Below are 15,939 nucleotides of genomic sequence, written 5' to 3'. Positions count from 1 at the left end.
ATCATCAACATTTTATCTGACATAAACGCATATTTATAACTATCAGCTTTATTAAAAATACTGAGCCGAAATCACCTGATAATCAGCTGACGTTTTGGCATGATTATCAGCTGATTATCAGCTGATTATCAGTTGATTGTCATCTGATTTTTTTCAGTCGGGCAGCTATTAGCAGGGAATGCTCATGCCTAGAAATGTGCCTTGTTGTAAAAGAATAAGCCTTGATTTCCTATAGTTTATTATAAAACCTAGAGACGTAAATAATTCTTTTTTTTTTGTTCTCGCTACAGAGGTCGAACGTACTCTCCCCCCCCCCCATAACATGATGTCGGCCGAATGACGGTACCGTTCAGGTACCCCTGCTCCGAGACACGGAAATGACGGCATCGTGCCGGCACTTAAATTAAGAAAAAAGAAAAAAATTATACCCGAGCGGGGATCGAACCCTGAACCTTTCGGTTAGCAGGCTAGCACTTTACCACTCGACCACGAACACTTGTTACAAGTCATGGACAATTGTGTCCTTATATACTGCGAGTAGCTGATGATATTAATAAAGTTGCAAGTAATCGTAATAAACAATAACCAGAATTCTTATCAACGCGATAACGCGACGGCACGAAACTTTGTCAGAATGACGGCCATGAGTGCCGGCTGTATGACACCAGCACGAACGAAGGCAAAATGTCGGCATTTTGCGGTCACGCTGTGTTGGCACTCATGGCAGCATTATGACGACATTTTGAGAAGCTATATGACGGCATTGTGCCTTCGACCCGTATTAAAAATTTATTAACATTTGGCGCTGTCAGAGTGCTAGCAGAATGCCTGCTGGGAGTGTTGCTCGCCATGACAGCATTCTGTCGGAACGAAATTCCCGCAGAATGCTGGCTTTGTTGGCTGCAAAACTTAGATAATTTTCAGTCGCACAATTTACAAAATAAGGCTTTTCAATGTATTATATTTTAAGGCTGTTGATTTTATTAATTTGGGCTATTATTTATCCACCGGACTTTGTTCCTTGACAATTTTTATTAATTATATTATTATGACTACTCTTTCATGACTACCGAATTTATAGCAGCCTGCCAGTTTCGCGGCTTACACGAAATAAGCGGCGAATATCGATGTTGTTATCGCGTTGATAATAATTCTGGCTATTGTTTATTACGATTACTTGCAACTTTATTAACATCAACAGCTGCTCGCAGTACATAAGGACACAATTAGCTATGACTTGTAACAAGTGTTCGTGGTCGAGTGGTAAAGTGCCAGTCTGCTAACCGAAAGGTTCAGGGTTCGATCCCCGCTCGGGTATAATTTTTTTCTTTTTTCTTAATTTAAGTGCCGGCACGATGCTTGCACCGCATGCCGTCATTGTGCTCAGCAAAATGCCGTCATTTCCGTGTCCTGGAGCAGGGGTACCTGGACGTCACGCGTGGCTCATTCCGTGCAGTCTCAGTGCCGTCATTCGGCCGACATCATGTTATCGGGGGTTCTATGCTCATATAAGCATTAAGATAGATAACGTTTTTGAAACCTCTACATCTTAAAACTTTGATGGGTAATCTCAGCAATTTTGTAAAAATATACGGCGCGGAGCTTAAACCGAAGGGGAGGCACGTGAACTCAAAGATTCTTCCTTTAAACCTGAATCTCATGTACCTTGCTAAAAATAGTCCATAGAAATCGGTAAGACCTCTTATCAAATTGAATGGTAAGTCTTAATGACGATTTTTTGCAATAAAACTCGATCAAATTAGATTAGGTCAATGGGAATCGATTAAAATCTATAGAGAAATCAATGGATTTTAATTGCTGTTTTCCATCTATTTATTTCAATTATTGTTTTTCATATAGAATTAGTAGTATATGGGCTGGTATGGAGAGACTGGGCGTGGCCTAGAGTGACGTCACCAGTCCCGTGGCTGGCGCCAGTTGTTTATGTAAACAGAAGCCTATATTTATATCAACAGTAGCTGATAAGGTTAATAAAAATGATTTACGACCGCTACTGTCATAAACAGAAAGTCTGTCATCGATGGGTGACTTTTATTTGTTTATTTATAAATAATTATAAATAATTTTTAAACAAAAGCTATATCACGCATACGATGCCAGCCCTCCCCCTTTTACCCCAAGCAGACCCGAGCGCAACTCTCTCTCCCTGCTAAAAATATGCGATTGAATTCGATTGAAATAGATCAAAATTTAATCGAATTTAATCGTTTTAAATCCATTCAATTGACCAGCCAAATTTGGTCGATTAAATTCCTATCGATTTAAATCGTTTTTAATTACAATCGGTTTCAATACGAAAAATAAGTATTAAATTTAATATATTTTTATCGACGTTTATGTAGTAATTATTTTAGTGCAGTGAAATTGTAATTTTTTTCACTAATTCTAATCGATTTTAAAATCTCTAATCATTAACTGACTTATCGAACGCAAATTATTTGTCAATACAACCAAACTTACAAAATAAACGTCATGTAACGTATAACAACGATCTATACATAATTAAATTATTACATAGTCAACAGAAAATTATTTAAGAATAATGTGATAACGCTTCTTTTAAACTAAAATATTTCCCATTCAAAACATTTGACTATTAACATCACAGATGTTGAAACTGTTATCACGCTTCTTCATTTAGTCTATTTCATCATTTATTAAACTAGTATCACAAAGTGACAATCACAAAGATAAGCTGATTATTATCTGTAGTGTTAATAATAATATTTATTAACATTTTGTTCATCAGATTAAAATTATGCCATTTCAACTTGTTATCTTATAAAAAAAGTGAATACTAAATACTAAGCACTACTAAGTAGTCTTCAACAAGAAAAAACCTTCAACTAGTACTATAATTTTCATAAAGTTGTCATTACATTTCCTTATATATTAAAAATTAGTCTCAAATTTTATTTGTTTATTTTGATCTCTGTTTTACGTTAAATTGCAAACTAACTTAAATTAAAATAGAAGCTAAGGTAAGTTAATTACCTTTCATTTATCATAAGTGAAATCTGTAACATTACATATTGCTTACGATCTTCAGACGCATTATCAACTAAATCAGATCTTAATTTTAAAAGCTTATTCATGTTGATTTTTCTTGGTATAGCTACGATATTTAAAATATTCAAGGCAAAATTAGGTAATTCTTTTTTACAGTAAACTTTGGCTACGTGCCAAAACCTTTCAGGACTGGTAGTCGAATTTTTTTCAAATAGACGCTTGAATTCACCTTTATCTAAATAATCTCCCAGAATTTCAAATGCCTCATTGGCTAAAGCTTGTTCGAAAAATTGCATCATCATATTATGTGAAGAGCTTAAATGCATAAAGTGATGTCCTCTATATTTATGATTTAAAAAATTAGCGGCTAACGCAACATTGCTTATAAATTGAAATATTGTTTGCGTAATACTCTCACACAATGGAACCTTTTCATTATTGATGGAACATAACAAATCTTCTGTGGCTTCTCCCAATGAACAATCGGCATTACTAAATTTTCTTTCTAAATTATCTATAGTGTTATAAAACTCCTTATATCCATTCAATTCATCCGTATTCTTGAATAGAATACGCATTCGTGGTTTTCTTAAGTGATGTATTAAAACAGAGTAACAAACTATTCTATGATAACGTTTACCATCTACTTCACTGCTTAAATTTAGTTTAACAGAAGAGTCATAAGTTACGTATTCAATAACGGTCTTGTAAAGATCTTTGACCTTTTTAACAGATTTATCGCAGAATGATTCTAGATGCTCTTTTAAATCAATTCCATCATTTTCAACTGTCTGTTTGTTAATAATGATAGAGTCTATGTAAACGTATTGTTTCTGTGAATTTAAAGCTAAACTTACGGCAATAAACGACGTTTCATTTTCAGACGTTTGAACACTCATCATATTTAAATAATCATAAGAGCTATTGCTCTTACATAATTCGTCTGATGTTATTTTTTAAAATTGTGGATTTAAATTCATCCTGTGATGGTAAATCGACTGCTACAAGTTTGAATGCCTCGGTTAGAAAAGGAGATGAAATTTTTTCGAATTCTAACCCAGCAGAAAGAAAAAATTTCATAAGGAGGATATTTATTTCATCATTATGTTTGCACTTCTTTGAAGAAATTCTAGGAGAAAGGCTTATCGAAACTGTCGAATTCTCAGACGGCTCAGACTCATGTATCGATGACATAGATGAATCCAATGACTTGTTCGCAGTAACTTCATCCTAACGAGATTAATAAATATTAAGTTTATAATAATCTTACATTAGATGTTTCAACTTCTTGTGAATCATCTACAGGTTCTGAACGTGGCAGCAATGCATTTGAATCACTTGATTGAACATTTAGATCACGTGTTTGCAAGGCTTCCACATTTTTTGTCCGCTTACAGTACTTCCTTTGAAAAACAAATAATTTTTTTTTTATTTTATTATCCATCATAACAGTAACTGAGAAAGTTGTAGTACTTATTCCCGAATTACACAATAACTTACTTGTGATTAAGAAGAGTGTCCGAGTCTCTTTTAACCAATCTCCTCTTACATCCTTGGCACTCAGCACCGCAGATTTTATTATTCAAATCTCTTAGAGGGATGAAACCATCCCAATTCTCATGAAATTTACCCATCTTCTACCTACAAAAAAACAAATAAAAACACCGTTACCAAGCAGAATTGAATGTTCGTATCTAATGTACTCAACAAGCCACAATCAATGTTCAGTTTTGTTAAACAAGACATTTTGCACTAGTATAATGTATAATACAACTGGATGACTTGGTTTGGTCAAGTCAAATGAAGTGTAGTGCACGAGTATCACATAATCACATAAGCACTTTATAAAGATTGTTGATAAAGATGTACGTAGGTCTCGTGGTGAAATTTTAAACAAAGGTAGATAATGAAAAACAGTTACAGTAATCCTTTTCAGAATCGTCGAACAGATATCTTAACCAGGTGAAAATTACAACAAAGCTGGCAGCTAATGTAAATCCGTTACCGTAGTCTTTTCACAAATTCACATATATTACACCTCTATTTTCCTTAGATGCCAAAAATTGTTTTGTCGTTATTGATTTTGAGCGTGTCCTAATTATTAAGTTTAATACATGCACAAGCACGTACACATAGATACATGCACTATTCTACCCGTGAGAGGTTATTTTATAAAATTTCAAACTTTAAAAACTTAAAATTATACTGCTCGAGTGTATAATTTAATTATAGTATTTTACTGTATACTGTAATGAATTATATAAATGTCATGCTCATTAAGTTTGAATAAGAACGGTTTTAGTTACTTAACTTTATAATAAGTTGTTATTATAAAAGTTTAGGGTATGGTACGCGATTAGATATTTTTACAACTAGTTGTCAAATACTAAACATCTATTAAACTGCAAAATCTTGATAACAATTAAGGTACATACTAACAACAACTCAAAGAAACATTTTTTTTATGTAAATGCGTTTTGAAAGCCACTGTAATGCTACATATATGTACTTATGAAAGTTAACCTTTAATGAACTAATTATAAATTATTGTGTTAAAATATTTTGGCAATTATATATTTTGTAATATAATGACTGCTTTGAAAGCTATAAATTTCATTTTTATTCATTTATTTCCCAACTATGTCAGAGCAAGTTATAGGTTATCCACTATTAACTTTGCAGTATAATAATCGCTGTGTCTATTTGCACCAAAAATCCACGTATCCACGCAATTACGTGGATCTAATATTTGACTTCACGACGTATTTTTGCATGAAAAATTTAGAGACACGTAATTTTCCGAAGTGAAGTATAGATAAATTTTCCGGCGTGGATATAAGACACGTAAATTTTCCGACGTGGATTTAAGAAACAACAATCGTCGACCTGATGGTGCAGCTGTACAATTCAAATTGATCAGAAGCACTCATGAATTTCCAACTGTAAAACCAAAAGTTGGTGTCTTTTTCCTGTGCCATTTTATGTGCTTCAGTATTATTATTGCCCCATAGAGTTGTAATTAATGTAACATACGCAGAGTTTTAATTGAATCTACAAGATACACATAAAGTAATACTGTAATTATGTTACAGCGCAACTCATACGAATGGTATATACCCAAGGGAATACTGAAACGTAATTGGATGAATAAGTATTTGCACGAAATACCAGCTGTGATGGTTGTTTTTTATGATCTCGATTGGCATGCTACACAATGGAATGAAAAGAAAATGGAATGTGCTTAAAGAGTGCAATTACTGAGGTGATACTTGAAGCAATGAAATTCTACTTTACATACAAGTATGCTCAAAATGTGAATCAATAATATTTTTTTTCTCAGATCTGCCTTAGAAGGAAGGAATACAAAAATAGCTATAGTATTGATACAAAAGAAAGCCCCTCCTACGGAAGCCCGGTAGTGACATCGACATATACATGCATACGCTGTATGCATGCTTTCCTAAATTCATCACATTGTGTGTGTATAGACCTGACGGGGTCGGGTAAGGTTAGGCTTGGACTCCTTTTCCAATATGGCTATACCATTGTCTTTTTGTTGTAACAACATTTTGGAGTAACTCTTATTGTTGTAAAAATAGTATTAAAGTACGTTTTTAACTTCGCTATAATTATGCCTCTTAAAAACACCGAGTTTTGTTATACGTAATCGAGTGACTTCTTAATTATTATGTAATCTGATGATTGATATCTTAATACCTACTGCTATAGTTTTTATTTTTCCATAAGTGGTTTTTTTTCAGATGATCAATGAAAGAGGTAACTTTAAATAAATCAAATATTATGTTTTACGCAACCTTAATATATCAATTACGTTTTTATATAAGAAGAATAGATTTTCACTGTTACTCTCCTGTAGTCCATGGTTAGAGTGCTACTTTTTGGATCAGCAGATTTAATTGTAAGTGTACTTTTATTTGGATCACATTCACCAATATTCACTAAACTATTTGCATTAGATGTCGTTTTACCAGAATTAGCTGTTTTTACTAGAATTATTCATACATTGTGGAAAAGTATAGAAGTAAATTTTAACGTTTATTGAAGATAATAGCATACGACTTCTTTGGTTCAAAGCATTCTTTTTTTGAGATAATTGTATATATTCAACGTATTGTATTAATTATTATTTAGTATTACTGAATTATAGTTACTGATTATTATAATTTACTTAATTTATTTGCTCATACATAAAATGATGCGCCAGCAGCTGTAATTCTTGATAATAAATTAGTTGTATTTATAGGTTTTATATGATGGAGCAGAGAAATAGACAGATTGTAAATTATTTATGTATAAGAAGGAAAAATATTGATGAAAGTTGCTTAGAAGATCTGTGTAGTATGATAGTGGAAGAATTAAATTCTAGTGGTTGTTGTTTAGGTTACAAAACCTTATGGCGGCGTTTGCAGCAAGTTTATGGCTTGACCGTAAAGCGAAACACCGTATTAAAAATATTGCACATCTTGGATCCTGAAGGTATAGCTGATCAATTACGCCACAGATTAAAACGACGTACTTATAGTGTACCTGGCCCTAATTTTGTATGGCATATAGATGGTTACGACAAGTTGAAGCCCTTCGGATTTGCCATCCATGGTGGAATTGATGGTTATTCTAGAAAAATGTTATGGCTAGAGGTAGCTAGTAGTAACAATAAACCAGAAATTATTGCTTACTATTATTTGAAAACTCTAGAAAGATTAAATTTTATCCCAACTCTCATTCGATCTGATCATGGGACTGAGAATTGTGTGGTGGAAGCTCTGCAACAAAGTCTACGGTTCAATCATGAGGATAGATTATCTGGACTTAATAGTTTTATTAAAAGGAAGAAGCACTTCAAACCGACGAATCGAAGCTTACTGGTCACAAATGAGACGTCGAGGTGTACACTTTTGGATAAATCTATTCAAGGATTTAAGAGACATTAACTTATTTAATGATTCTAATCCAATACATGTTGTAATGTTAAGATATTGTTTTGGTCCTCTTTTGAAGTATGATTTGGAAATCATTAAAAACGAATGGAATTCTCATAGAATACGTAAACAAAAATCTCGTGATTTAGTTCCAGGAAAACCAAATTGCTTATTTTATACTCCAGAACAATATAGTGCTAAAGATTATAAAAAAATAGTTGACCAGAGTATGTAATACATATATGTTTGGAACGATTCAGCACTAAACCATTTCTCTTTAATCATTTAACTGAAGAGTTAATACAATTTTTGAAGCCTAATCTGATCTTACCAACAACTATAGAAGAAGCGTTAAATCTGTTTGTGGAGCTTACAGTTCTTGTTGAGGAATACCAACAGAATAATTAACTGCCTGTACAGAAGTTCACAAGGTAAAATATAATTCTTGAATAACGATTACTTGGTGAAAATAAAATGTCAGTAACAATTTTTAATTTGTAGATTCTGCAAAGTTATGATGAGAATGGACTATGGCTTCAGCAAACCAGACTATTAACTCACTTCTACACGTCCATCCTCGTCCGTCCCTCTTGTCTCTGTACAAACAATGAACGATCTTATCTCTTTTTCGAGGGGTCTTTCTCTCTCGTACAGTGCGGCGAGAGCATCTTGGGAATACGAATCGCGACCCTCAACAATTTTTTGCAGACTGGAGTGTGGGGTGCTTCATTTTCCGGTAATATTGACGCTCCAGATGGCTGTTTCGACGCTATAATGCAAGCGACTGTATGTCGCGATCAGACTGATTGGCATGAAAAGGCGCTTAGCTTCTTCTATTTTCAACGGATGCAAGCTTCCATTATGCGGGTGACCGCAAGCTTTTGGCGGTATTGTCAAGCGAAATGATGGTTTATGTCACATGGACGAGGGCGGATTATACACCCACTCAACTCTTCAAGATTAGCTGAGCATTTTGCAAATAAACCTCAAAGTTTGTATTAAAAGAAATAAGTAATGTTGTACTCAATATAGATTTACTTGTACACAATTGTAATTTGATTTTGTTATTAGGTAAAAGAGAATTCAGTGAACATTCTTTGGGCCGTCACAGAAGAACAAATAAGGATTTATTCAAATTTAACAAAGCACATTCGAGGCTCATACGCAGCTAAGCTCAGTAATGATTCCAGTAATATTGTCGACTTGGTTTGTGAACAGTACAATGCTATTTCGAGTTCTCTAAAGATGAAAGATGCAGCAAGCAACTACATTGATTTGAAATACTATTCCAATTACCTGAATGGTCCAATAAGTTTTCACTTAAGGCTGTCTGAGCGCCTCCGCGCCACGAGCCTATGCCTTCGCCAACAGCGCTAAGTCCGAGAACAACAATACAAAATAAACGCAGAAGATGTAGCAGTAAAGACAATTCTGGTTAGTAAAATGTAACAGCAAAATTCTACTTTGAACTCTCGTTGCTCTGATTGAACTATATTGCGCTCGAGTATGGGTGCATGTTTTTTTCGATTTCGAGTGTTATATAATTATATTATTGGAGAAATTATGTTTAATAGGGGATGAGTGTGAGTACGTCAGTAGCGTCGTCCCTTGACGCTCTAGCCTCGAGGTTCAATGGTCTGGCTGTAAAACTCGGGGACTTTGAAGATTGCCACTCGCTTCTTCAACCGTTGTCGCGCCCGATAACAAGGTACATCGTATCTCCATATTTTTTGTCTATCGCAGCAATTTTTAATTTGAGGAACTACTGGTAATAATAATAAAACTGTTATAGGTTGCCGAGAAGTTCACCAAGTCGTCCTGTGCCTTCGAAGAAAAGCAAGAGACAGGCCTCCGTTTCTCCGATCAGAAGACTATCAAGTCCATTGTTTAATTTGATAATTGCGATAGCGTATACCTGCTGCGCGCTTCGAGAGTTGCGTGCGTGTAAGTGTGTGTATCTTTTTCGCGGTCAATTTAATAATAACAACAAGATCGAACACACTAATCAGCTTCGAGAGCCATCAATTTGCGTCGCTGCCTGTATAAACTATCTTCGACTCATTTTCTCTCTCTATCTCGCTTTCTTGCGCGCTAAATTTTCACATGGGGTTTATACATACGTGAAAACCCATGTTCAGGTGGTAATTGCAGCTGCTTCCTCATCATACGGATAAGCTTTGTGATGCTGTAAGAGAGAAGTTTCGATGTATATAACACGTGGTTGAAACTTGCTTTTGGCGAGAAAGCGCTCGCTTGGATTTTTATAGCGGCGCGCAAAATTTAGCTCAGTGTGTCAGTTCTATAGCGAGCGCTGAAACAAACGGCGCGATGCAGCGACGATAGTGATTGTAATTGAAGCTTTTCCACGACGAAATCACCTGTAGGCGCTTTTTTTTATACGACAACAAAAAAAAACTATCGAGTTGCACGCGATGCACAAGCGGCGCTGATTAAAGTTTCTCATCATCCTCGAATACCCAAGAAAACCCTCCGCGTCGGCTCTTCCAAAATCCAAGCACTGATTGCACTTCACATGTATAGCTAGCTCCAAGTCTTCCCAAAAATCATCTGGCCGGCGATTAATACACAAAATCCTGTATGTACAGCTCCTGCAGGAAAATTCCCATGCTCGAAAATTCAGCAGATCCTCGTCGTCGTATGTAGCTGCACGCATCCGTAAAAGCAAGCAACGAGGTTTTATCTCGCGGTGGCACCTCGTAAACTCTTGGGGGTAGTAGGTACTACGTAGTAGACGGATATACGCACACACACGCGCGCAGAGCAGAGCCGCATTATGAAAAACACGCAGCGGCTCAGGCCGAGCGTGAAAGCTGTAAAGCACGATAACAAGAGGGCGAGCTTTATGCATTATTATTGTGTAATAAAAAAACAATTTTAAAATAAAGGCGAAAATGATCGGAACTTACATGAACCTTTCGTTGCAATGATTTAATCTAGTTATTCATCCAAAGTCAGTGCGTTCTCGTAGATCATTCTGATCATACTTTTGCGGTGATTTGCGGTCACCCTCATGTACATAAGGAATGTAATAAATGCAAAATAAATATAATTAATAGCAGAATTCTTTTTTTAATTGTTGAGAATAAGCGAGCAGAATTCGAGCGACTGCAGAGAGCACGACGGGACTGTTCTTCTCTCTCTCCCCGTCGAACTACGGCCAGCGTACTTCTCTGTGTGCTCTCATGCGAGAAAGACGCGTTCGCGATACGATTGCATCTACATAGTTCCTTTGTTTGTTAGTTCGATTTATAGTTCATTACTTGTGTTAAGTAAGCTCAAGGGTAAGCTCCAATTAATAAAGTGTTTTATATGAAAATAGGTGTTATTTATTTTCCCAAGTCACGCCAGGCCTAGTATAGGTCCAACAGGTTATGGACCCAGCACGCTTCCACTGCGCTGCTTGGGATTTTCTAGACCTGCGCGTGCACTTGAGAATACCTCGCGAGTGAAGTGCCAAAATTACGGATTTGCCTTTACAGGGGTGAAACCGTTGGAAGTGCATAGCTGGATAAAAGCTTGAAGACAAGTTCGACGTATTGTGTTTTCGTTCCCGTTTTCGATCAGCAACGGTTGACACCTGCCACGGAGGAGAGGGCCAAGGAGACGACCCGCTGCTTTGCTTTGTTCCAAAAAGCGACTTCTCAGCTCGAGTGACAATATGTCCGATCAGGCAAAGAGGGTATCTTTGCAGATGCCGAAGACACGAGGTAAGTCGCAGTGTTTTGTTCATAAAGTGCGCGAATAAAAAAAAAATTTTGCGTGAAGACAGTAAAATCTTCATGATGCAAAATCCGTAACGCGGCATGCGAGGCAGGCGATTCCGAGAATGAGCCCGAGGCCGGTAACGTGTTTAAGCGTGCCTGTGCGCGCGCGGCGAAGCAAAATGGCGGCGCCCGGCAACGCGGGAAAAAGAAGTCGTTGGCGCGGGAAAGAGAAGCCGTTGGCGCGTTCAAGCGCGAGCGCCATCTTGCTCTCAGTGTACATGAGAGCGCCGGGGCGAGTTAGTTCCTCGTGCGCACAAACGATGGTGCTAGTTCCGTTAATCAAAGCTTGACTGCACGTACGTAAACACACGTAACTGCTCGAAAATGCTATGTTGCAAACTGAGAACAACGGCTCGAATTTTGATTGAAAATTCATTCTCGAATAAAATCTTAATCTATGTTGCGACGCATTGATCGAATCGGGTAGCGGAAATGTTACTAAAACTAGACTCAAGTTCGACTAACCTTTTATAAATAAAAATTGCAATTTTAAGTCCGATTAAAAATTATAGTGAAACAGTTAACTGACTAGCTTGAATTTAACAGACGAGAAAAACCTGCAGTTGTTTCTGCTGCTCCAGGACCAGCAGCTGGAAATTTTAGAACTGTATCCCGATGACTCCTTTTATCCAGAGTTGGATATTGATGGGAACATCTACATAATGACGTCAAGTGGTAAAAGATTCGATTTAGGTAAAGTTTGAATTTTTCTGATAAGTTCGAAAATTAAAACTCGATCTTCCACAACAAAATATGTACATATTAAATTTTCAAAAAAAAAATAGCATGCTGTTCAGTTCCAAAATTTAAATGTTGGCCGGTACATGCAGGGTAGTTTATGTTGTTATGTGTGCTGTAAAATCACAGTTTTATTTATTTATTTTTTTTTTTTAACAAACAGGCAATTTGCATCGCTTTCTTGATTGTTGTTCGTCAACTAAGCACATGCTTAATAAATTGCTACATGTGATAGAGTGTTTATTTTGATTGTCGATCGTCAAAACAAACAACTCATTTACAAAATGTTCTTAGATAACTCTCTCGTCGAGGAACGTTTACTGGAATCCGTGAAGAAGAAGATCAAAAGGATTCGAGCTGAAGAGGTGGCTCCAGCTGAAACGGTTGACCCAAGCCAACGTGGGAATACCTTGTCCCCAAAGCTGGATGTTATTACTGTAACTGCTGACGGTGGGCCGGAGTTATATGAGCCGTATTAGTCGTCGCTTATTCGTCGCTTGTTATCGATCGCCTTCTGCATGCCGTATCGATCGCTTTGGCTTCTCGAGACCTGCAACAATAAGGTGTTTATGTTGGCACATACGGCGGAGCACGCATCGAGCACGCATGGAGAACAATGGAGGAAAGATTAAACAAACAAAGTTACAAACCTTTTAAAAAGGCTCTTGCACTGGTAACGAGTCAGTCTCTGTCGGGTTTCCAAGCTGTAAAGACGGATTAATAAATCTGAACAAATCCATATTCAATTTATTTAATTACTTACCTGCGAATCTACGTACGCTCTGCAATACGTACACTTAACTGGCGCTGCGGACAGGATACTGCGAGGCTGCTGAATCGAGATTCTCCTCCAATACCGTGACGGAAATCATCAGAGAGGAAGCGGCTGGTGTTTCAACCCCTTCGTCGCAGTACTTTTGGGACGTCAAGTTTGAGGCCCACCTTCGAACAGAGATTCACCTGGAATCATCAAAGAAGAGAGTAAGTCTTTGAAATTCCCTATTCACCTATCTTTACCTTATCCCTAAATACGACTGATTTGAGAGCAAAATGGCGCAGCAAATCACAGTGGAACAATTTAAATTGAGGTTAGCCATATGGCGTGACGCGATACCAATTTATGAAGGAGGAACAAAGCTCCTTTCTCACTTTCTCCAAACATGCGATAAATTTGTTGAAAATTTAGTCACTGCAGAGGAAGCATTAAATACAGCGCTATTTGCGTTAATTAAATCAAGAATTCGCGGAGAAGCTTTAAATTTAATAGTCGCGAATGATCCAGCAACATGGAATGATTGTAAAAATCTCTTAATAAATAGATATAGCGATCCCAGCTCGGAGGACCTGCTATACAATAAACTTAGCTCTTGTTTTCAACTATCGAATCAAAATTATGAAAAGTATGCTGATGAAATTAAACAACGTTTAAATAAGCTAAAAGAACATATAAACTTAAACAATCAAGACCGTAACTTGATAAGTATGAAGATTGGGTTTTACGAAAATGTTGCGAAAAATACGTTTATAAACGGAATAAAAGAGCCGTATCACACACATCTTACACATTTCGAGTTGGCGGATATAGAGGCTTGTCTGATAAAATGCAGAAAGCTTGACAATCACGAGCAACAAGCTGCATGTTTAAATTTCGCGAGACAACGCGAAAGTAAACCAAAAACCAATAATGTAAACAATAATTCAAAGGGTACAAGCCCGTTTATGAATCAGAGAAATAATAGTCCGTTCAATAACTCTGGAGCAAATAAAAGTCCGTTTTCATTTGCACCTAGACCTGCAACTGCACAAAATAATTTTGTACCGACATTTGCAAATAATTTCGGACGACCTATTCAGCAAAATCGACCGACACCGATGTCGATTAATACCAGAAACACCAATCGGCCAAATAATAATAAGAGCAACCGGTCAAATAATTTTGTCCCTCAGAATAAATTCTTTAGGAGTACCGGACCACCGAATTTCATTTCCGAAGAGTTGCATTATCAAGAGGAGCAGCAACCGGAGGAAGATGCTTACAATGAGGAGCAAGAAGATATTAACGTGAATGACGACAATTATGAAAATCAAGAGAATTCAGAAAATGAAAATTTTCAACGGGATTCCGATCCAACCGAAGAAACATAGTAAATTTAAATAACATAGGCAGTTCGCCCGAACTACCACACATAATAACTACAAATCCATCGCTTAAAATACTAATAGATTCGGGAGCATCATCATCGATTATTAACCCTAAAGTAGCCTACGATTTATTTTCAAATTACGTTTTTCCATATAAATTCGAAATTAAATCTTTGCATAAAATAACGCAAGGGACACATGCACTCACCTTTCCGATTTTGCAAGAGTTAGGTGACAATACACCAATTACATTTTTAATTGCTCCTTGGCATTCTACATATGATTGTTTAATAGGTCACAAGGACCTACAAAATTTAAAAGCAAATATTAACTATAGAACTCAAATATTTAGCACACCGAGATTTGAAATTAATTATTTAAACAATATGCCGGATAAATGTAAAATGGTTATACTGAGCAATCATCAGGAGACAAAAGTGCAAATCCGAACGGAACACATGAATGAAGAGGAAAAGGAGAAAATTATAGCTTTGTGTCAGAAATTTAGAGACTGTTTCTATAATGAGTGTGAAAAATTAACAGCCACAAATGCAGTCACACATAAAATAAGGACAAAGGACGAAAATCCGATTTATGTCAAAAGTTATAAATATCCATATCACCTGAAGGAGGTTATTCAAGATCAAGTGGGAAAATTATTAAATGACGAAATTATTCAATCAAGTAATTCACCTTATTCATCACCTGTCTGGATAGTACCCAAAAAGCAAGATGCAAGTGGAAAGAAGAAATGGAGAATGGTTATTGATTATCGTAAGTTGAATGATAAAACCATTGAGGATAAATACCCATTGCCGAGAATGGACGATATTTTAGAGAATTTAGGAAAATGCGCATATTTTACAACATTAGATCTAGCACAAGGATTCCATCAGATACCAGTTGATCGAGATTCAGTAGAGAAGACAGCATTCACAGTAGAAAATGGACACTACGAATACCGTCGTATGCCCTTTGGTTTAAAAAATGCACCAGCTACATTCCAGCGATTAATGGACAAAATTCTCAGAAAATATTTACACAAATTTTGCTTTGTATACATGGATGATATAGTCATATTTTCAAAATCTCTCCAAGAACATCTACAACATCTAAAATTAGTATTTGAAGAACTTCGGGAATACGGTTTGAAAGTGCAATTAGATAAGAGTGAGTTTTTAAGGAAAGAAGTACCTTTTTTGGGACATATATTTACACCAGGAGGAATTAAACCAAACCCAGATAAAATCAAGGCCATCGTAAAATATCCCATCCCAAGGACACACAAAGAAATTAAAGCGTTT

At 36.3% G+C, this 15,939-nt stretch overlaps 1 protein-coding gene and 1 long non-coding RNA gene across 3 annotated transcripts; one reads left to right on the top strand and one right to left on the bottom strand.

Moving 5' to 3' along the window:
* Positions 1-2,946: 2,946 nt before the first annotated feature.
* Positions 2,947-5,255, bottom strand: LOC116417189. 2 transcript variants are annotated; one of them, XM_031929044.1, is made up of 2 exons: positions 4,531-5,255; positions 2,947-4,433 (listed from the first exon to the last, which is right to left on the bottom strand). In XM_031929044.1, the coding sequence occupies exon 2, from the start codon at positions 3,930-3,932 to the stop codon at positions 3,012-3,014; it is 921 nt and encodes a 306-aa protein (XP_031784904.1). In that variant the 5' UTR covers positions 3,933-4,433; positions 4,531-5,255; the 3' UTR covers positions 2,947-3,011. Both variants share the same exon structure in this region, with proteins under 2 accessions (XP_031784904.1, XP_031784929.1).
* A 389-nt stretch (positions 5,256-5,644) lies between these two features.
* On the top strand, positions 5,645-11,284 carry LOC116417220. Its single transcript, XR_004227522.1, has 8 exons — positions 5,645-5,984; positions 6,123-6,292; positions 6,371-6,949; positions 7,295-8,401; positions 8,472-8,961; positions 9,042-9,404; positions 9,545-9,678; positions 9,763-11,284. It is a non-coding gene; the product is annotated as an uncharacterized LOC116417220 (long non-coding RNA).
* The last annotated feature ends 4,655 nt before the right edge of the window (positions 11,285-15,939 follow it).

The sequence above is a fragment of the Nasonia vitripennis genome (genome assembly GCF_009193385.2).
Source record: "Nasonia vitripennis strain AsymCx chromosome 1 unlocalized genomic scaffold, Nvit_psr_1.1 chr1_random0003, whole genome shotgun sequence".
NCBI lineage: Eukaryota > Metazoa > Arthropoda > Insecta > Hymenoptera > Pteromalidae > Nasonia > Nasonia vitripennis.
The sequence above is the reverse complement of the archived record's forward strand: the minus strand, read 5'-3'. Positions and strand labels throughout refer to the sequence as shown.